This window comes from Labrus bergylta, chromosome 2, assembly GCF_963930695.1.
Source record: "Labrus bergylta chromosome 2, fLabBer1.1, whole genome shotgun sequence".
Classification (NCBI taxonomy): domain Eukaryota; kingdom Metazoa; phylum Chordata; class Actinopteri; order Labriformes; family Labridae; genus Labrus; species Labrus bergylta.
The window spans coordinates 33,557,321-33,581,047 of NC_089196.1; the positions used below are offsets into that span (position 1 = coordinate 33,557,321).

Consider the following 23,727-nt stretch of genomic DNA (forward strand, 5'->3'; position numbering starts at 1 on the left):
ATGTAGTTCTCTTCATTCAGAAATAACAACTATAGTTTGTAATTGCTTTCATTTGTGTTCTTCTGAATCCTCTTCAGGCTGAGTGGTTGTAATCTCTCAGAGAGAAGCTGTGAAGCTCTGTCCTCAGTCCTCAGCTCCCAGTCCTCTAGTCTGAGAGAGCTGGACCTGAGCAACAACAACCTGCAGGATTCAGGAGTGAAGCTGCTGTGTAGTGGTTTAAAGACTCTACACTGTTCACTGGAAACGCTCAGGTAAGGACTTATTCATGGGAAAGTTTACCCAATAAGCTTAAATGTACTTAGGTTATTTGATATTTTGATTAACTTACCAAACATATCCTCTTCAGGCTGAGTGGTTGTAACCTCTCAGAGAGAAGCTGTGAAGCTCTGTCCTCAGTCCTCAGCTCCCAGTCCTCTAGTCTGAGAGAGCTGGACCTGAGCAACAACAACCTGCATGAGTCAGAAGTGAAGCTGCTGTGTAGTGGTTTAAAGACTCTACACTGTTCACTGGAAACGCTCAGGTAAGGACTTATTCATGTGAAAGTTTACCCAATAAGCTTAAATGTACTTAGTTTATTTGATATTTTTATTAACTTACCAAACATATCCTCTTCAGGCTGAGTGGTTGTAACCTCTCAGAGAGAAGCTGTGAAGCTCTGTCCTCAGTCCTCAGCTCCCAGTCCTCTAGTCTGAGAGAGCTGGACCTGAGCAACAACAACCTGCAGGATTCAGGAGTGAAGCTGCTGTCTACTGGATTAAAGAGTCCACTCTGTAGACTGGACACTCTCAGGTTAGTTTGCTGCTGATCCACATTATTCATCTAAGATCATGTTTTCTTGATGAATCATTTATTAAATGGGTCTTGGTGGTGGTTTAAAGTTTTACTGTATGTTACCACATTAAAGCTGTAAAGCTCTGAGCTCGTTCTATAGCTCTCAGTCTTTTAGTCTGAGGAAGCTGGACTGGAATAAAGAAAGTTAAATATGAAGTTCTTTCCCCACCAACAAACAAACCATGGATAATGTTTGGAACATAAAGAACTAAAGAATCTTTATTTCAGATGAAACAGTTCAGAACTGTTTCTACATCACTGCTGATGTCAAAGCAGTCTGTGTGTTTATCTCACGCTCTGTCTTACCTTCACTATTTGTCACCAGAGTAAATATTGATTAGTATCAGATTATGAAGTCTATTCTGTTCAGCTGCATGGTTATGACGGGATGTTACTGGTAAAACAGAGAAGAATGGACCAATGGATGTTAAGCATGGTGTGTGTGTGTGTGTGTGTGTGTGTGTGTGTGTGTGTGTGTGTGTGTGTGTGTGTGTGTGTGTTTGTATGTGTGTGTGTGTGTGTGTGTGCATGTGCGTGTGCTTGTGTGTGTGTGTGTGTGTGTGTGTGTGTGTGTGTGTGTGTTGGTGTTTATATGTGTGAGTGTGTGTATGTGTGTGTGTGTGTGTGTGTGTGTGTGTGTGTGTGTGTGTGTGTGTGTGTGTGTGTGTGTGTGTGTGTGTGTGTGTGTGTGTGTGTGTGTGTAGTCTGTCAGGTTGTCTGATCACAGAAGAAGGTTGTGCGTCTCTGGCCTCAGCTCTAAGCTCCTCCCCCCTGAGACATCTGGACCTGAGCTACAATCATCCAGGAGAACGAGGAGAGAAGCTGCTGTCTGCTGGACTGGAGGATCCACACTGCAGACTGGAGACACTGAGGTACAGACAGACACACAGAAGCTGTCTCACTGTTTCTGAATGATGAACTCTGCTTCTTGTCTGATGCTGGATTTAAATGAAGATGTATGAAATAGATTCTGATCTGGTTTCTTCCTCCAGGTTGGACCATAGTGGACTGCACAGACTGGATCCTGGTGTGAGGAAGTGTGAGTGTGTTTTCATTTCTCTTCATCAGAACACAGCAGCACATGTTGGAGTGTAGAAGAGTAAATGCTCTTGAACAATCAGACAGAGACTATGGCTTGTGAACAGAGGATTTGTTTATTTCTCTCGGAAAAGTTAATAACAATAACTTAGATTAATATAGCGCCTTTCATGAAACCCAAGGATTGTTTGTTTGTGTGTGTGTGTGTGTGTGTGTGTGTGTGTGTGTGTGTGTGTGTGTGTGTGTGTGTGTGTGTGTGTGTGTGTGTGTGTGTGTGTGTGTGTGTGTCTTGTGTATCAGAACATGATCTTTTGACTTGGATAAATTCAGAGGTTAGATAACTATTGGTTTGTGCCTGCTGCTGTCCAGATTGTGTTTCTGTTATGATTAAACCTTTCAAACTACAACAGGATGAGGGCTGGAAGTAACACAAAGTGATGATAAAAGTGAGGGTGATGGAAACTCATGAGAGTTTAAATATGAAATAAAAAATGTAAACTGAAATAAAAGTGATAATCCAGTGAATAGAAAATCACCATTCATCACATCCAACAGAAATGTATATTTTACAACATGCAGTTTTTGTGACATTTCACATTTTGATGTCGGCTGCTGGCCGGCTGCTCGTAGTCGAGCTCGTGGAGCTCATCAACTTTAAAAACAGCAGAAATCATTTTTGATTTGACGTTCATTTTCATAAACATGTAAATATGCAGAGTCTCCAACATCAAGTTCTCTCCTCAAAAACATCCAGACGTGAATTCAGTGATGAAATAGAAACAGAATATCTTTAGAGACATAAGCTAGCTCTCCTCCTCGTCTTCTGGCTGTGCAGACAGTAAGGCACACAGCAAAGTCCACGATCACCATAGTACAGGCCAGCAGGAACATCCAACAACAATACACAAGTCAGCTGCAGGCCGCCAGGTGGCTAGGTGAGGTCGGGACGGCGTGGCCTACACCTTAGACAAGCAGAGAAAAACTCACAAGGACTGAGTTGTCATCTGTTTCTTCAGATTTCGATCTGTTCATCCAGTCCAGTTAAATTTACATTAAAACAAAAACATGTATGTTGTAGAGCCTAGATTGATGGAAAAGAAATGGTCTCCATGACTTCAGAAACACAGTTTAAAAGTAGTTAGACAGGACAAAGGGACGTGGCACACTCCTGCTGCCATCACATTGTGTGTGACAGTGAAAGTGGAAATGAGGCTCCTGTTTGTGCTGAATGTGACCTCTGAGGACAGAACAGTTGGAGACAGCAGATGGTTCATAGATTCTTTGTGCTGCACTTTGATTAGTCAGACTTTATTCACTGCATGTGTTTGTTGATTTGGATCTCCATTCTTCCTGGCTGCCATGGTAACTCCATTTGAACTTGATTAGAAGTGGATTATTACATTTCAGTGCTGTCAAACATCATTCAGTGCTGAACATGAACTGTAAGTTTGATTGACTCTCAGTAAGTAGGGGTGTAACGGTACACAAACATTTCAGTTCGCTACAGTTCTCAGTTTTGAAGCTTCGGTTCGGTACATTTTCGGTACAGTAAAGTTTTTTTTCTTTATTAGGAACATTTATAATTTCCCTTTTACACATTGGACTAAGTGCAGCATCGACAGTTCAGACTTGTACACCTGCTCAGGTTACTTTTTAATAACATTTTAAATTAAACATTGTAAAAAAAACATAAAATAAACTCATGCTGCTTCCTTCAACTAAAAGAGTCTCCAATAAATAAAAGATATGAATAAAATAAAGTATTTTAGAATGAAATGAAGTCATTAATATAGCCTATATGTAAAAATATTTATTTTTAATTACACTTCCACCTTTTAGTTTATGAAGGCAACACTTTTTTGAATGCTCTTTGAGCACATAATAAACCTAATCACATCTGGGATAGTGTAGTTTCAGAACTATTAATATTTCCCTCTGTCGATATAAGAACTTCAATGGCATTTTTTATGGCTTTGGCCCGTTTAGAATTACTAGCAAAAGGCTGTCTGTTTTTTCCTAGTTGCAGTGATGTTTACGTTCACGTGGTGCCTTTTCAAGTGCTTTAATAAGTTGGACGTGTTGCCTGTGACGTACCCGATGTCCGCTGAACAACAACGGCACACTACTCTCGTCTTGTCAACGTCTCTTTGTCCATTATTGTGGGAATGGGGAGGGAGGTGTTCATTCTATCATGCTGCAGGTCAGTGACGTGCGGCGAGGTTCGTGGCTGGTGAGGCACTGACTTTTTCAGAGTCAGATTTACAAATATATGAACCCATTTATAGAGGAGCTTAAATTCACCATTCAATTGGCAGCTTGCACATTGACTACTGGTTGTGTTTCATATCTCATATCAGCATTATTTACACACACATAGAGGGAAGGTGCATATTTGGCAAAGGAAGAACGTTACATTTATAGCGCCTCAGAAATGTTTTTTCCATTGCAATTCCACAATTCATACTCATTCAATAAAAATAAAAGTAGGCATATACTGCGGTGTATTCATGGTCTTACCTTTACTTGTAAACAAAGTCCATTCACCTATCCTTCTGGACTAAAATATCTGTGACTTTGTTGTAAAAGTCCTCCTTACCTTCTTTTAGTTTTAAAAGTCTTCATTATTTATCACTTCATGTTTTGATTGAAAGTCCAGTTTTGAGAAATCTTTAAGCTTAGATATAAAATCTTCCTTTTCCATTTTTGCAATCAGAGCCAAATTTTTTATATAAAAAATTCTGCATAGAAGAGGAGGAACCATCAAACCAAGCATAAACTCTTGGTCTTATGAGCCTCACGCAACCTGACGCACGCCCCCTTCAGGTGAAGCAGTTGCCTCACCTCGTGCTTTTTCAGTGCGGTTTTATGTCAAATTAGACTAAATATGTTAAAAACAGGTGAAATACATTACTTATTCTATGGAAAGTGAGGACGGATAATAGAAGTGTCTACAAATATTACATTGGTGACAAACAGTAAGAAAGCAAAAGGCATACGCTCGACCCAGTTTGTGAGGTATTGCGCAATCTGGGATGAGGCACAACTCGTCGCTGCCTCACCTCGCATCGGAGCCGGCCGGAAATATGCAAATTCAGAGATTTTGATCCTGAAAATTATTGAACATTTTTGGAATCGTACAGAAATAACATTTATAACACAGATCAGTAGAAAAATATTAATATTTATTTGATTTAATGATTATCTGTTTTTTACTTTTGATGATGACGAGCCTCACCTGCCTCCCCTGACAGCACGTCTCTGCTGCAGGTTATTCTCCCACACAGACACGTCTCCCCCTCCCCTTTTGCTCTTAGTTTGAGCGGGATCATCGCTGAAAATGAAAACAAAACTTAAGAGTAAGTCTGTAAAAAGAACTCCATCCCGGTTATATGCAACTGTCCAGACCAACAGGACTCGAGGAACTACTAATCTGCACAGTTTGCGCAGTTTATGTTTGAACTTTTTTACAAGTTACTAACTAAAAGCTGTGTCCCATACCAGCAGCCACAGCCTTCCTCCACCCTGAGGTGTGCTTCTGCTTTGCGGTCCGTGTGGGAACACAGATTAAATCACTTTTGTTCTGCACGTACTCGGATCAGTCCTGTACCGAAACGGTCCGGTCCGAGTACGTGTACCTTTACACCCCTATCAGTAAGTGTCAGTAAGTTGTTGTTGATGAATGAACAGATGATAACCTGCAGCTGTGTTGTGTCTCGTTCTCTCCATCAGACGCCTGTGAGCTGGAACTGGACACAAACACAGTGAACAGAAAACTGAAACTGTCTGACAACAACAGGAAGGTGACACGTGTGGAGGAGCTTCAGTCATATCCTGATCATCCAGACAGATTTGATAACTGGTGTCTTCAGCTGCTGTGTAGGACTGGTCTGACTGGTCGCTGTTACTGGGAGGTCGAGTGGAGAGGAAAGGTTTCTGTATCAGTGAGTTACAGAGGAATCAGAAGGAGAGGAGGCATTGATGAATGTTTGTTTGGATTTAATGATCAGTCCTGGAGTCTGATCTGCTCTGATGAAGGTTTCTATGTCAGGCACAATAACATAAGAACAGAGATCTCTTCCTCCTCCTCTTCCTCCTCCTCCTCTGTCTCTAATAGAGTAGCAGTGTATGTGGACTGTCCTGCTGGCTCTCTGTCCTTCTACAGAGTCTCCTCTGACACACTGATCCACCTCAACACCTTCAACACCACATTCACTGAACCTCTCTATCCTGGGTTTGGGTTCTGGTCTCGTGGTTCTTCAGTGTCTCTGTGTCGTCTGTCGGTCTGAGAAACACTGCTGACTGAAGATCAGCTGACTCTGTTCACTCTGTCCAGCTGGTCTGTTTCATGGTTGGGGGGTGTGATAATGGGGGGTGGGGGTGGTAATGGGGGTTAAATGTTCTACATTACAGAAAAACAATGGACCCCCTTCTTTAATGTCTGTATTGTTCTGATCTCACCAATAAAAAACAAGTGACAATTAAACAATTAAAGTCCTCCTCCTGCTGTCTTGATATTGAACAACTGTTTGGATGTCTTCCAGTCAGGTTTTGGACCAAACCGCAGCACTGAGACAGCTCTGGTTAAAGAGTAACTAAACCCTAAAACCACTTTCTTCAACTCTAAACCTCTGTATTTGAGTATTAAGTAGTGTTATGGATCAATCCAAGTCCCAATCTCGACATTTGAGTACAAAGTATTGAAATTTGAAATATTGTGTTAGAAATGTGCATAGTGTCTGCCCTTCTGTTTGAAAAACTCTAACAGTTTTTTTGGAGTACAGTATGACGTAGGAGTACAGCCCCACGTCACCAAACCTATAAAAGCCTCGACACCCGACTCGGCGAACTGTGGAGACTCAAGTGTGTGTGTGTATTTGTGTGTGTGGGGCAAACATTGTATCACGAAAGGAGTGAGTGGGGGAGTTTACCCCCCTCCCCCGTGCCCCCCTCCCTCTCCAAGTTGATACATTCTCCTGCTTATTCTGCTCCGGTCCCCGGCATCATAACGTGCCTCTCGCTCACACCTGAAGAACACACTCTCTCACCTCGTACTCTCTCTCCTCACTCGCTCCCCCCACACACAGTCTAAAGTGTTTCATGACATCTGTTTAAACACAGACAGAACCTCAGTCTAAGTTCTTCTTGGGTAACACTTTATATGAAGGTCCTTGAAATAAGCTGTTATTACCATCAAATCTGCTGTATAAGACACACTTTAAACCCTCAGGCATCAGTTTAATTTACTACCCTCTTCAGTCATTAAGGACAAAAATGTCCACTTCCAAAAATCTGCTATAAAAATAGAACAGATTACTTTTTTTGTTGCTTTTTTCTGCATAAATCTCTTAAACAACTTCAGCCCTGCTCAAAACTACCAAACATTCAATCATTTTGAGGATTTTAACCCTTTAGATGCCAATTTCATGACTTGATCACTGTTGTTATTTATGAAAAAAAAAGTTATTTTCCATATAACAAATATTTGGTGGCTGGGGGATTTTTTTCATCAGTCTTTGTTTTGTTAAAATCTAAGGACGAACTAAAAATTTAAATATTAATATGCTTTTATTTACTTTGTGTTTAAAGGTTAATCAGCTTTATTATTACTTATCAGGTTATCTCTGTTGTCAGCCTTTATTTAAAGTTTGTATTGAACACTGGAGAGCAGCACTGAGCAGGTCAGGAAATCAGGTAACCTTTGTGAGCCAGGTGTGTAAACCTGCTGAGTGGCTCTAACTGACAGACAGGAGTGTCAGCGGTGTGTGTGAGAGCAGGAGTGAGGTGAGAGGCTGAGACACTTTCAGGCTGAATTCAATGAAAGGAAGACAGCAGAGATACCTTTGGTAAGTGTGCTGTGTTCTTTGGTAATTATCTGTTCAGAATGTTTGAATGGTGACATGTATTTAATGTAGGCTGTTTATTTCATAGTGATGCACTCTGCATTCTGGTTTTATAGTGTAGTGTTCACATGAAACAGTTAAATTAGAAGGGTAAATAATAATTAATATTGAACACATTTAACTGGTTTGTTTATATTGTAAACAAAAGATAAAGAACTGAATAGATACTAAAATTCAGATTCATTTAATGGTTATATTAACTTAAATTCTGATTTGTGTTGTTTGGTGTCAAAATGAGAAAAAGGAAGGTAAGGATGCTAAAAGATGCATGGTTAACATTGTATAAGTGGAAAACTGCTTCCCCAGATTACTTTACAATTATAATATGAATGTATATGTGAAGAATTTTGTTCATAGATATTTTCCTTGCTTTTCAGAACCACACACAATAAACAGTTGTAACCTCGCTGCATTAAAGTCTCCTCTTTGAACTCTTTTACTATCGTGGCCTAACCCAAACCAATGTGTTCAGTCTTTTAGAATAAGGGTCTGCTTGGAGGTGAAATATTGATAAATGAAAGCAGTTACTTTTATTGAAATAAGAAAAGTTTTAAGATTGATGACGAGTCAGGTTACCGTGGGAATTGGATAGCGCCAAGACCAATCGAAGGATCATTTTCCTCTGAGCTGAAAATGTATAAAAAGCAGTGAAGCAGCAAAAAGGAAGCCAAAGAGAGAAATGATAACAGAACAAATAAACACACCATTGAAGTGTTTTTTTCCATATACCATTTAGTTACACACACTGAAGGCTATAATGCATCTCAATCGTTTCTTCTAACAGTATGTTGAGTAAATCCAGAATGCCAGATGACATCTACAGGTGTTATCATTCAGTTTGTGATTTTCTTTATTTTGTATTCTGACTGCAGGATTCTTATTAAGTGTTGCAGGTTTTCAGTGAAATCGACATCGACCTGACCTGACTGTGGTCGCTCTGCATCAGGATCTGCTGAACTCCTTTTCTTTACCAAAGACACTTTAGACACTCGACACAAAATAACACAAGTAGATGAAAGTCTTTCTCACTCTACATCAGTTTATTTATTACAAGGTTACACATGAGCTGTCTGAAGAACTTGTGCTACCCAACACAGAGGCCTCCAAGGAAACAGAGTGACAGAAAGAAGAGAAGATATCAGGAGAGAAGAAGGATCCTTACACTGTAACTGTTTCATATAAACCCTTTCAATTCAAACGTCATAGCTGCTCCCAACTTACTGGTTCATATGTCAGTCTGAGGTTTAACATTTCTCTCCAGTGTGGACTAACATGAGTCTGGCCAGACTTTCTCTTTGGGTAAAACTTTTACTGCAAAAAGAGCAGCTGAAGGGTTTCTCTCCTGTGTGGACTAACATGTGTGACTTCAGACCCCCCTTTTGTCTAAATTGTTTTCCACACAGAGAGCAGCTGAAGGGTTTTTCTCCCGTATGCAGAATCATGTGTATAGTCAGATCTCTTTGTCGGTAAAATGTTTTACCACACTCAGAGCATCTAAAGGATTTCTCTCTGTGAATTGCCATGTGATATGTCAGACTGGCCTTAAGTTTAAATATTTTCTCACATTGAGAGCAGCTGAAGGGTTTTTCTCCAGTGTGAATCATCATGTGTCTGGTCAAATTTCCTTTTACGTTAAATCTTTTACCGCACTCCGAGCACCTATGTGGTCTCTTACCAGTCTGTAGTTTCTTATTTTTGAAGTTTAATTCTGAAAGATCTTCTCTTGTCTCTTGCCAATCATGACTGTCATCAGTCTTGACCTCAGTCACTGGTTGTAAACGTCTCTCTGGATCTGAGTACCACTCTGGTTCTGCTCCTCCACATTCTTCTCCATCAACTCCTGTTTCCATCTGTTCAGTTTGTCTCTGATGAAGCTGTGAGGACTGAGGTTTCTCTTCACCATCTTCACTCTTCACAGAGACAGGAGTGAAGGGGAACTTGGTGGTATCAGCCTCCTCCAGTTCTTGAAGCTGTTCTTCCTCCTGACTGCTCCACAGTTCCTCATGTTCTTCTTTAATGTGACAACTCGGACAGGAAGTCGGACAAGGAAAACGCATAGGATCAATTTCAAAATAAAACACAATTGACGGACTCACCGTCGTATTTTTCATCACTTTATCAACATTACGTCAAAAGACAAATCAATTTGTTGTTTGCATTGTCTCGCGTGATCTTGTAGTTCTCCTGTGTACTCCTCATGGCCGCTCTCCTCTGCGCTCACGCTCCAGAAACAGATCCAGTGGGGCAGGGCAAAACAATGGCGTGCACGGAGTATGTGGGGATCGGGGGTAAAGGCCTGCAGGTGGGTTCGGTCCCACAGCAGAACAGATTCTAGTGTCAGTTTGAAACAGACACTCAGGGTTATGGGAAGTTCAAGGTCTCTGGTGTTAGTTTTTGTTACATTTCCTCACACTGTTACTCCTCTACTCTGATGATCCGTTGCACTCAGTGCTGCAGGAGCCTCATTTGTCAATATGGCGCGATACCCTTTTTCATATCATCATGAAAAAATACATAAAACTAAACCTCTCAGAAAAGTGAACACGTGGACATAAATGAGCACGATAAGAACAAACTTTAAAGACAGAAACCATGTTTGATGTATTTTGGTTTAATAGTTTGTCCCATCTGTTCACATGGAGGAGGCGGAGCTTTCGACCCACACTGCCAGCAGTCAGTAGGGGGACCTCCAAATAATTTGGCTTCACTTTTGGGAAGCTGTCGTGTTGCTCATCTTTTCATTCAGTCTGTGCTGCCTCCTTGGACAGCTTCTCCTCCATCAAACACCAATGGGAGAGAGACTTGAGCATGTCCCTGACCAAACACAACAGCCTTATCTAAATGTGTAAGATATAAAATTATTCAAATTAAAATTTTACATAGGACTTACATCACACCAACCAGATTAAAGATAATTCCCTCTCACATATGTGCTGGCATGGCTGTGGTGAGGCAGGAACACTGATCCACTTGTGGCACTGTTTTTGGAATGAGGTTATCTCAAGATTGACTTTTATTGTGAAAGTAAAAATACCCCCCTGTCCTCTAGTCTGCCTTCTTGGCATTAGAGTAAGAAACATACAGTCAATGCTCACACAACGAATCATCACACTAGCCTTTCTGTCAGTGAAGCGTATTATTATGATGAATTGGTAAATAAGTAAACCAAATTGCTTTAACATTGACAATTGGTTAAAAGAATTCATGGATTTATTGTCTCTCTGAGTTTGACCGTGGAGATGAAGGACCCTGGAACTTTATTAGACAATACTTGGAAAGTAGGTTATATGATTGAATTTTCTGTAAATGAACAACCACCTTATTGTCTATTGTCTATTATTGTATGTTGTAGTGTACATTGTCTTATGTGATGAGTTTGTAGATTTATGTTGTATAAGTGGTGGACGAGTGTTTTGAAAAAGAAATAAAACTCTGAATTATAAAAAAAAATACAGTCTTTGCTGAAAAGAATTTAGAATTAAACCCTGAAAGGAAGAATGTGCGACTTTTTGATCCAGTAGATGTCGCCCTTGAGCTCCAGCATGAAACCAAAACAAAGTTCTGTTTGGCCACACCTCCTCTATTCTGAAGCCTCCGCTCTCCTCCAGAGACACACCTCCAACTCCTCTCCACTCACGTTCACACAAAGGAGTTATGAATTAGAACACACAATAATTAAACACCATTAAGCGCAAGCAGCGGACAAAATTGTCCTTTGCTGGAGCTGAAATCACCTGTGTGCTGCATTGTTGTGTTAGCATGCTAATGTTAGCACCCTGTGGTTAGCTTGTAGCTTCATATTGCACATAAACTGACACAGAATGAGCGAGATCTAAAGACTTACGTGACATCCAAATAATCAGTGAGTCTGTTATTCTTCTTTTCTCTAGTCCTGGACTAAAACAGCTTTTATACACAAGGCCGTCCTGTCCATGACTCAGACAACAGTACAGCAGGCGGGACTCGAGCTTCTCACTCATTGTAGACAGTCATGACTCAGAGACACATTTTCAGAGGTTAGACTTGATTTCTGCTTTATTTATTTAAAATGTCACACATGCCTCCTTTAAAGATTTAAACATGACTTAAAATGATGCAAACAACAACAAGCTATACTTCTCTCTGACAGTGTGTTATTATCACTTATCCAAATTCAAACATATGTTAATAGTTGATCAGGGCTTAAAAAGTCATTTTTCTACAAAGGAAGCTTGTACTGTATGTAACATGCCTCTTAATGTGCCTTTTTATTAAAAATGTGTATTTTTTTTAAACAGAATCTTTATTTAATTAGAGGACCAGAGCTCTTATTTCATTCTGAATAATTTAAATGTTGTGACTTGTTTTACCTTCTCATGATCTGTAACTGCCGTAAGGTGCAGAACGGGGCTGAATGACCACATGCAGACTCTCCGCTCCGTTAAACAAGACTGCTCACGCCTCATTTTAAGAGGAACAACATCTTAAAACACACAGACGAGCACTTGTCAAACATTTGCCACAATGCTGTTATTAACCCTGTTACACAAGTTACAGTGAAACCTGCAAAACTGGTCAGAAAATGTTGAATTAAATGTATGCACACATAAATATTTGAGAAATTACAATTTTCTTGAAAATTTCAAGACAGAAATATTTGTTTTCTCATCTTCTTGTTTTATTCAATAATATATAAAAATGTTTTTTCTATGTTTTTAGCAGATTTAAAGTTGATATTTCATATCAATGTTGATTTTTATAAGCATTTTTTAATCATAATTCTACCGTGTTTAACATTTTGTGTAATAAAACAATACTTTTGAACCTGTTCTATTTTTCTGTCATTGAATAACTTTGCAAATACAGTATTTCTATAGTTTGGTCACTTCCTCATAGAGCCACTGGGGGGCAGCGGAGCAGCATTAACAATAAATACATGAAAGGAGAAGTGAAATTAAACTACATTACTCTCTGACCTAATATTTAAAAAAACTTTTCAGCCCATCAAATAATCAGACAGTTTTTAATCAGCTTGGAAGTGTAATAAGAACTACCAGAAACCCCACCCCCCCTCCCTCCAACCCCCCCCCAAAAAGTGTAGGGATGTATTAGAAGTATAAAGTGGAAGAAGTTAAGTACAAAAAACTCTAAATGTAACTTTTTTACGCTTTCTGCTACTCGCAAGTAAACTATCTATACATTTTCACATTTTTTAAACGTTTTTTTGATTTTATGACGTCGTAGGTTTTTCCTCCAATTCCACTTTCTAACAATTTGTACAGCCAGAAAGAATATTTAAGTGTACTGTGTGTCTCTCCACCCTGCATATCTCTAACTGAGACCTGCCTTCATCTGTCCAAATGTGCAGCAACACAAGGCTAGTAACGGGAACAAGACCTTAAATTGGGATGGGCTTTTATTTGAAGTTTTATGGTTCATCAAATATGGACGGTGGCCTTGCTTTGTGCACACGCTGCTGTCTTGGTCAAAAGTTGATCTTCAGTTGAAATAATTGCATCATTTTTGAGTGATTTGAATATTGTTCTTTGTTATTACAAGTTCTGTTTTTATGGCTGAGGCTGTGTTTGGTTTAGAGGACACATTTCACAGCTGGAACAGAAATGTAAGACTGTGAAAACTCTGAGTTTTGTCTCTTTTTCTTAATTTGACACTTTCTTTATGTGAGGCAACTCCAGAGGACCTTTCTGTTTCTTTTTCTCTGCTCTTCAAAAGACTTTTTAAAAATCTATGCTTTACATTTCATGACAACTTAGAGCATCAGTAACAGATTAGTTTAGTTTCAAGCTGCTTCTAATCATCATCATGTTCTGATCGTATTTCATCTGTCAAACCGCTTTTCATGCACTGACATCTCTTTCCTTATCCATCATTTTATTTTTGAGTACAATCTTCACAGCGAATACGCACAAAGAAAAATGATTAGAGGGATTTACATTTAACGCCTTAAAGTTACATCACACTGCTGAGAGGCAGGTTGAACTCCTCTGACCGAAGTTTGTCTCTATGCTAAAGGTGAGATCAGGTCGAGTCTTTGTGATGATCGCTGATGTCTCAGTATCTTCAGGAGACACACACACACACACACACACACACACACACACACAGTCTGGCAGCAGCAGACGAATACACAAAGGTTGTCAAGTGGATCACATGCATATATGTCTGATGTCGGAGTATGAGAGGACACAGAAGGAGGAATTAAAAAAAAGAAGCACACAAACACATCGTGAACTTCTATTTCTCCAGGGGGCTGAATCAAACTTTTAAAGATTACTTTGTGGTTTTCTTGGTTTTTAAAGAGATACATTATTCACTGGGTGTAATTAAAGTCAGATCCCGGACTCATAATGAACAGTAAAGATATGATCAGTGCCAAAGAGTTCAGAGTAAATACTTTGTGCCTGTGCATATGCTCAACAACACAAACATACTCTGCATACATCAGACTGCATGCAAACAGAAAGAGCTGCTGATGTTATTGAAGAGATCGAGCTGCCCTCTAGTGGTTGTGTTTAGGAGTGTTCAGTAAACAGAATGATTAAATGTGTATGTGTTAATACTTTGATGAAGGAGGGGGGAAGTGGAAAATAAAAATGTAAAGAGACATAAAAACATGACTTGCCTGTTTTCTCATTGTTCAAAAATGGCCGACCAGTTTATTGTTTCACTTGTTTCTTCTTTGAGACTTTTTAGTGATGCTAAATACAACATGTGTTCCCTACTGTTTTATTGAAAATAATTCGAGACCGCTCCAAATGTCCTTAAAATCCACGCCATGACATGGTATGATACGATATGAGCAGGCCCGGTTCATACATTTAAAATAAGGCTGCAATGCAAACTTTTGCACTCTCATTTTAAACGTCTGCACCCTCAATTGAATGGAAGGAGAAAAAAAACGAGTTAAAACATTAATAACATTTAAAAAAAAAAAAAAGTAATCAAAACTTACAAATGACAACAGTGACTCAGATCATGTTCACTACATCCATGATGGGATGGTCATGACAGGTGCTCATGACCTGTCTGTTCAGCTGGGACCACATGATGGACTCATAACACCTACACTACTTTTCCTTTGCTGTTGCCGATCACTGTAGCTGCACCCCCTTTAATCTCAGATACACTCAAAGTCATTTTGTTCTAAGCGGGAATAGAAATGAATCCTGAGATATCTATAATAATATAATAATAATACTTTAATTGTAGGGCACTTTTCAAGACAGATGCACAAAGTGCTTTGCAGAATATGACAGTACAGCAATCTTAATACACTGCACATCTGACACTGTGGTCAGCAGCATCGGAGCACCACAGGGGACCGTGCTCTCTCCTGTCTTGTTCACCCTGTATACCTCTGACTTCCAGTATAACTCCGAGCTCTGCCACATGCAGAAATACTCGGATGACACTGTGATGGTTGGTTGTGTCAGGGATGGACAGGAGGAGGAGTACAGGAGCCTGGTAGGGGACTTTGTGACGTGGTGCAGGTCGAACCATCGGCAGCTGAACACCTCCAAGACCAAGGAGATGGTGGTGGACTTCCAAAGGAACAAGCCACATCTACAACCTGTTTCCATCGGGGGGGTCAACGTGGAGGTGGTCAAGACCTACGGGTACCTGGGGCTGCAGTTGGACGACAGGCTGGACTGGTCATCAAACATGGACACTATCTGCAGTTAGTGGGAAAGTTCCTTCAATCCCTTTGAGGTAACGAAGTGTTTTAAGTAGGGCTGGGCACGTTAACGCGTTATTTTCGTTATTTAACGCAGTTTTTATTGTTTATTTTCTTATTGTAAAAGTCTGTTGCTCACTGGCTTTTATTTTGTAAAATTCCATCGTGAGCGATCCTCGTATGTTGCTTACTGCTGCGCATGTCTGCTGCGGCGCTCACAGGAAAGAGGAAACAGTGTTGCCAACTTGGCGACTTTCTCGCTAAATCTGGCGACTTTCCAAACCGCCTTGGCGACTTTTTTTGTCAACAGCTACTAGCGACAAATCTAGCGACTTTTTCTGGTGTTATTGGAGACTTTTTTGGTGTAAGAAACTGACGTGAAAGCACGTATTGCTCTGCAGTTACTCAACGAGCAGCGGGTGCTGCCGTGAGCCCCTCCCCCTTCCAAAAGCACTCACAGGCTGTCAGTGTAGCCTCGAGCAGCAGACCCAGCTGCAGTCAGAGAGGAGACCCACACCACTCTGTGTCCACACTGCAACCAATGCAATAAGCTTTAGTTTTGTATTTATTTGCTTTGATTACATTGTTTAAGTTGAGAAGTACATTTACAATAAAAGTGCGCTATACACTACTTTTGAATTCGTTATTGGATTTTGCGTAGAACAATGCAATTAATCGTGATTAATCACAGGAACTCATGCGATTAACGCGATTAAAACTTTTAATCGTTGCCCAGCCCGAATAAAAATATTTCTTTTTAATTACACTTCCACCTTTTAGTTTATGAAGGCAACACTTTTTTGAATGCTCTTTGAGCACATAATAAACCTAATCACATCTGGGACAGTGTAGTTTCAGAACTATTAATATTTCCCTCTGTTGATATAAGAACTTCAATGGCATTTTTTATGGCTTTGGCCCGTTTAGAATTATTAGCAAAAGGCTGTCTGGTTTTTCCTAGTTGCAGTGATGTTTACGTTCACGTGATGCCTTTTCAAGTGCTTTAATAAGTTGGATGTGTTGCCTGTGACGTACCCGATGTCCTCTGAACAACAACGGCACACTACTCTCGTCTTGTCAACGTCTCTTTGTCCATTATTGTGGGAATGGGGAGGGAGGTGTTCATTCTATCATGCTGCAGGTTATTCTCCCACACAGACGCGTCTCCCCCTCCCCTTTTGCTCTTAGTTTGAGCGGGATCATCGCTGAAAATGAAAACAAAACTTAAGAGTAAGTCTGTAAAAAGAACTCCATCCCGGTTATATGCAACTGTCCAGACCAACAGGACTCGAGGAACTACTAATCTGCACAGTTTGAACGGTTTATGTTTGAACTTTTTTACAAGTTATTAACTAAAAGCTGTGTCCCATACCAGCAGCCGCAGCCTTCCTCCACCCTGAGGTGTGCTTCTGCTTTGCGGTCCGTGTGGGAACACAGATTAAATCACTTTTGTTCAGCGCGTACTCGGATCAGTCCTGTACTGAAACGGTCCGGTCCGAGTACGTGTACCTTTACACCCCTATCAGTAAGTGTCAGTAAAGTTGTTGATGAATGAACAGATGATAACCTGCAGCTGTGTTGTGTCTCGTTCTCTCCATCAGACGCCTGTGAGCTGGAACTGGACACAAACACAGTGAACAGAGAACTGAAACTGTCTGACAACAACAGGAAGGTGACACATGTGGAGGAGCTTCAGTCATATCCTGATCATCCAGACAGATTTGATAACTGGTGGCCTCAGCTGCTGTGTAGGACTGGTCTGACTGGTCGCTGTTACTGGGAGGTCGAGTGGAGAGGAAAGGTTGATGTATCAGTGAGTTACAGAGGAATCAGAAGGAGAGGAGACATGAATGAATGTTTGTTTGGATTTAATGATCAGTCCTGGAGTCTGTTCTGCTCTGATGAAGGTTACTCTGTCTGTCACAATAACATAAGAACAGAGATCTCTTCCTCCTCCTCTTCCTCCTCTTCCTCCTCCTCCTCCTCCTCCTCCTCCTCTGTCTCTCACAGAGTAGCAGTGTATGTGGACTGTCCTGCTGGCTCTCTGTCCTTCTACAGAGTCTCCTCTGACACACTGATCCACCTCCACACCTTCAACACCACATTCACTGAATCTCTCTATCCTGGGTTTATGTTCTGGTCTCCTGGTTCTTCAGTGTCTCTGTGTGGTCTGTCGGTCTGAGAAACACTGCTGACTGAAGATCAGCTGACTCTGTTCACTCTGTCCAGCTGGTCTGTTTCATGGTTGGGGGGTGTGATAATGGGGGGTGGGGGTGGTAATGGGGGTTAAATGTTCTACATTACAGAAAAACAATGGACCCCCTTCTTTAATGTCTGTATTGTTCTGATCTCACCAATAAAAAACAAGTGACAATTAAACAATTAAAGTCCTCCTCCTGCTGTCTTGATATTGGCAGCAGGAGGAGGAGTCATGGCTCCAGATCTGTTACAAATGGTAAACTTGTCTCTCAGGTGTCTTCCCACAGGCCCTGAAAACAGCAGTCATCAAGCCACTACTAGAAAAGAACAATCTAGACAATAATGAATCATTACAGGCCTATATAAAATCTTCCTCTGTGAGGTCAAATGATAGACAAAGCTGTGTTTCAGAAGTTAAATAACTTCTTGATATTGAACAACTGTTTGGATGTCTTCCAGTCAGGTTTTGGACCAAACCGCAGCACTGAGACAGCTCTGGTTAAAGAGTAACTAAACCCTAAAACCACTTTCTTCAACTCTAAACCTCTGTATTTGAGTATTAAGTAGTGTTATGGATCAATCCAAGTCCCAATCTCGACATTTGAGTACAAAGTATTGAAATTTGAAATATTGTGTTAGAAATGTGCATAGTGTCTGCCCTTCTGTTTGAAAAACTCTAACAGTTTTTTTGGAGTACAGTATGACGTAGGAGTACAGCCCTACGTCACCAAACCTATAAAAGCCTCGTCACCCGACTCGGCGAACTGTGGGGACTCAAGTGTGTGTGTGTGTGTGTGTGTGTGTATTTGTGTGTGTGGGGCAAACATTGTATCATGTTGTGGCTGATAACGGCGTGAAAGGAGTGAGTGGGGGAGTTTACCCCCGTGCCCCCCTCCCTCTCCAAGTTGATACATTCTCCTGCTTATTCTGCTCCGGTCCCCGGCATCATAACGTGCCTCTCGCTCACACCTGAAGAACCATAGACTGTAAATATTACTGGACGAACCCTGACCCGTCTGTTACATAGGCAGCAAATGAGTCCAATCGACGGCCGCATCCATATTGGATTTGCTGTCTCAACCTAACTTTGGATCAACCTAGTAACAGCAGTAAGGCGGACTATGGGCGGGACCAAAGTTCGCCGACCGACCGACGCGACCGACGAGCTTGACCCTAGCAGCCTAGCAGGCTACTTCACAGCATAGCTAACAACTGCTCTATCTGCTACTGCTGTCCTGCTCCCACTCGTCCATAACTATAAACAGTAAGTTAACATTTAACTTTTCTATAACACAGTTAAAACGAATTATCTTCAACCCAAATATATAATTAAAGTCTTAAAACTACACTTTTAAAAAATGTATTACCGGTGGTTATTAGTCACAGCAGTGACTTTGTCCGGGTTAGTAGAACAAAACATTAACAAAGTTGTAACATAAAATGTAAGAAACAGTTTGAGGCTAATCTTTACATTAAAATTCTCACATCGTGTTACAAATCATTACTTGGGTGTAATAACATGTTTAAAGTTTAGAAGTCTGTTTGAAAACCATAAAAGAAAGATCTTTGGCGCTTCTTTTCTTTTCTTTTCGTTGTTGTTGATGAACCTACTGTTAGACATAAACTGTAAATAAACATGTGAGACATCCAGAAGAAATCAATATTACAAAGCATATAGTTCATGTTACTGTTCTGACAAAAAGAGGAATGTCTGTGTCTTATATTTACTGATGTCAACAGTGATGACGGTGAATGTGACAACTAAAAAATAAATATTTTATATTAATCATAAGATATTTATTTTCTATAGAATCCTCTGAAGTCATGGAGTCTGTGGACAGTGATGGAGTGTCAGCTTCCAAAACCTGTAAGTATTAGAATAAATTGTATTTTAAGACTGGCATCTATTATTATGAGCTGCAGCTACCTTGTTCAATATTATTCCTGCAGATGAGGCTAATAACAAAAAAACAGCCTGAGCTGTCACATGTAGTTAACTGTACATTTTGTCTTGTCTGAGGCATTAATTGAACATTTTTGTATTTCTCCCTTAGACACCGTGTGGATTATTGGTGACAGCTGTGTCCGTCGAGGTGCCCAGAGAGCTGCAGAGACTGAGGGAAGGAACCTGGGCCTGAAGAACGTCCACATGAGTTGGTTCAGCTGGGGTGGACTTCGCTGGAAAGGCCTCCTTCCCTTCTTTAAAAACTCACTCCGAAGGAGGTCTCCCCCGGATGGCCTCATCATTCATTGTGGGGGCAGCAGCATGGGACATGTCAGTGGTGTCGTGCTGCTCAATATGATGAAGAAGGACCTTCAGCAACTCCACGCACGACACCCTGGCATGAAGATCATGTTGTCTGCCCTCACCCAGAGGTGCCAGTGGAGGCATGGCATCCATCCGGGGAAGATTGACAAATCTCGTAGGTTTGTCAACAGTGTTATGGCTACATTTGTTGGATCCATAAGCGGTGCAATGATTGAGCACCCTCAAATTAGACATGACAGTCCTGGGCTATTTTTGAAAGATGGAGTTCATTTCACATCTAGGGGAAATGATATATTTTTAAGTAATTTTGCTCATTGCCTTAAAGACCACTTCCAAATACAGTGAAACTGCACTGGAATTTGAAGGTGGCCTTTAGGACCTTTTTTTAGATTCATAGCCCACTGCCATGGCTAATGTTGAGTTTCTTTATACTTTTGTTAAACATCCGCTTCTGTAGCCATGACACTGACACCAGAGCTATAATAATTTTTAGAGCATGCCTTTTGTTACTTGCTTTAGATACAAAAACCCTTCCTTTATCTCTAATAATGGAAAGTGGAGAGATTTCTGCTCTCTGTTTCAATATCTGCCACAAGAAGTCCCCATATACAAATTCAAAACAATCAAAATCAAGATTCAACCAGAGTAAATTACATTAATTATGTGTGATTAGAAAAATGTTTAAAAATCATTCAGAAATGTGGTCTTCCTAGATCAATATCACATAATATCGTCTAGTTTACCCATCTAAACTATACAAATGATGTGCTTTATCATCGAATATAGAAGAGTTTTAATGTTAACAATTAAGGGAAGTATTAAAAAGCAGATCATTTATATTTATAAAATATATCAAAAAGAACCAATGTATTACAGTTATAAGAGGTTAAGAAATGGGAACTAGTAGGAGACTCCTGATACGATTAGTACAAATTCTGGACCCAAAAGCACGACTCAGATAGGCAGGATAAAGTTACAAAAAGTTTATTCCAAATGTGACTCAAAAAGTGCAAGGGGAGGGGTAGTGCGAGGTTCCAAGTGGCAGTGTCCGTGATCCCAGTGTGGTGTCCCAAAAGCACAGGTGAGGTGAAGCAAGAAACACAAACAGCTATCTGACGCAAGGCAGAGAAGAAAAAAGGGGTTAGCTACACAAGCTATCACAACGAGAACTAGTAATCACAGAGAAGCCAAGAGAGTACAATACCACGCGAGCTGGTGAAACAATCTGGCGGCGAGGTGAAGCAGAGGGAAGTCTTTGTAGTAGAGATCCTGATGACCAACGAGCTGCACCTGGTGCCGCCTGAGAACATGAACCCCGCCCACCAAACTCACACAGACAGGAGAGAGACACATGAGGATTAAACAGACAGGGAATGACAAACAACACCACTGTAGGAGCCATGTTTATGAAGTGCAAACACAAATTGTTCCAGCAGGTGTCGCCTTCAGGTTAAGGTGAAACTCTATATAGGTAGGAACTATCACTGGGGTGTCAGGTGTTGCTAGACGGGGAGCAATTACACTTTTTTGACCGCTGTACGCCACGCTATGAGGTAACAGGAGTGATTGTAAATGGACATGTCTGGATTATTGTTTGAACAGCTCACATGTGACAGTGATCAAGACAACGATGGAATGAGAAATAAATATTCCTAAAGGAAGAAGATATATATAACATGGAATTCACAACAACAAAGCTAACATTAAAAACAATACTTTTTAAAATCATAGTTTTTTTCTTGAAACTAGTAATACCTTCAACCTTTGAACCATGCCTTGCTTGTCACACTTGCGAGGTTGTTGAAACACAACTCCCTGGTGTCCTACATCCTACATGAGAGAGAAAATGAGAGGTTAAAACTCTGGTTTTAAACATGCAGTATGGCCTGTCTTGGTTGAAAGCCCACTCACCACGACAAGGTGCAGGCCAAGAGTAGGAACATGTAACACGGGACAAACGCACGAGACACTATACAGCACAGGACATGTGAAAATGAAAAGCAAGAATACAACAACAATGCAAAAGTTACGCACTATTACTGAACCTGAGGGTGAGCAATGGGGACAAAATTAACCACAAAATAAATCAGGAAGTATGTTTATCTACCTTATAACAACTATGTAACAATAACAATTTCCAAAAACCCTCAGCAAAATTAACAATCAATTCAAAATACATAACTTAAATATTAATATATAACATTTTTATCAAACCTGGAGATCCAAAAATGTGTTGGTGAACTCTATAATACAAATCAGAAAGTTTAACATACAGTACATTTGAACATCTTGAAGTTTTTTTTGTTTATAGGTAAATTCTATAATATGTATGTTTTGTAGACATTTAAAATTTGAAGTCAACTTTTAATTGGACAAACAATTCCATAAACTATGTACATAATAACTACAACGAATGTGACACTGAAAATGATTAACAGATCAACATCATCTTAGGCCCCGTTCATGCAGACTCTAAAAGACAGTCATTCATGTGTTCAGTTTTTATCTGACATTGGCTTTAAGTAGTGGTGAGGTGAGGTTACCATTTCCCATGTTGCGAGAAAAACATCAAAAAGGAGTTGGCCACATTCTGATATGCAGGAAATAGAATTTGTTGTACAATTAGAGAAACATATACACAAATATACATATATATATAGACATAAAGAGATGCAGGTAGAAGAACATACTGTACAGATATAGAAACATGCATACAAATATATACACATACAAATATGCACATATAAACAAAGAGAAGCAGGTAGAAGAACATACTGTACAGTAATAGAAACATACATACAAATATATACACATATGTACAATATCAAAATATATAATAACTTATGTACTTTAACCACACACAGAACACCTTTTATTTAATCTCCATAAAAATGGATTAATTTAGTAAGCTTTCTGTGAACCACTTTACCTTCCTTTATTTTTTCTGCCTCTCTTCTTGCTATGTGGTTCAGTCGAACTTTGCAGTACCATGCAGTAGCCATCCTTACCAAAACATGGACATGGTTGGCTTCAACACACATGTCAAACATGTGGCTGTGCAGCTGGGGAAAGAGATTCTTCTCTGAACAATCTGCAAGAACCTGGGTGACAATTGCTGCAGTTGTTCCTCTTCCCAGTGGAGGCTTGCCCTCATTGATTTTTAGAAGCCTCTGAAAGCGTCTTTCAGTAGCTTGGCAAACTGCAGTGATGTCCGGTGATGGTTTCTGGAGGACACCTCTGTTCTTCAAAGTAATGAAATGGTGAACCGAGTCATCTGAGGTCAGTGCTTGTGAGCAAGCCATGCATGTTGTCTTCTGTTTCATCTTCTTGACGATGAAGCCTGTGATGTAAGAAATTGCTGCGTCTTTGTACTCAGATAGACTGTCAACATCTGGAAGGTCAGACAGACTGTCATCCTCAGGCACAAGCACTTCAACTGGCTTCACATCCAACCTGCGCGCAACATTCACAGTCGCGGGTGTTGAATCAAGGACGGTTGTGTTGTCACGAAGGAGACAGTTACCTGTGCCTCTTTTTACCTGATGCCTTACAAGGAGTCGCTTGTAAGCTCCTCTAAACTGCCTCACATTGGGGTTGTTGTTAAATCCGCCACGTGCTCTGATTGCAGAGAAGAACAGCTCCAAGTGGTCCTGGCTGAGTTTGTAGGTCAGAAGGTATCGGCATGGGGCTGCTGGCTGCTCTACCAGATCTTCATAGATGCCCATCACACTTCTTGCACAAGCAATGAAACCATAAATGGCAGTTCTCTTCTGTGTAGAGTGCACATGTACAAGTGTGTTGTCTCTTCCTGTCAT

The 23,727-nt window shown here is 40.4% G+C and overlaps 4 protein-coding genes across 7 annotated transcripts in view; 3 read left to right on the forward strand and 1 right to left on the reverse strand.

The window, feature by feature from the left end:
• The window catches only part of LOC136181104 (NLR family CARD domain-containing protein 3-like), a 724,139-nt gene that overhangs the window by 162,146 nt on the left and 538,266 nt on the right, over nt 1-23,727 (reverse strand). The window lies entirely within an intron of this gene.
• The window catches only part of LOC136181103 (NLR family CARD domain-containing protein 3-like), a 113,779-nt gene that overhangs the window by 61,358 nt on the left and 28,694 nt on the right, over nt 1-23,727 (forward strand). Inside the window, exons 8-9 of the mRNA XM_065961420.1 lie at nt 78-251; nt 347-520. Coding sequence (XP_065817492.1) covers nt 78-251; nt 347-520 — 348 coding nt within the window. The remainder of the gene's footprint in view (nt 1-77; nt 252-346; nt 521-23,727) is intronic.
• The window catches only part of LOC136181112 (protein NLRC3-like), a 693,514-nt gene that overhangs the window by 24,514 nt on the left and 645,273 nt on the right, over nt 1-23,727 (forward strand). The gene's annotated exons all lie outside the window — the stretch shown is intronic.
• LOC136181179 (stonustoxin subunit alpha-like) lies at nt 1,435-6,371 on the forward strand (the record flags this gene model as incomplete). Its single annotated transcript, XM_065961746.1, has 3 exons — nt 1,435-1,703; nt 1,824-1,870; nt 5,599-6,371. Coding segments are annotated over 3 exons (873 nt in total), but the record flags the coding sequence as incomplete, so codon positions are not given.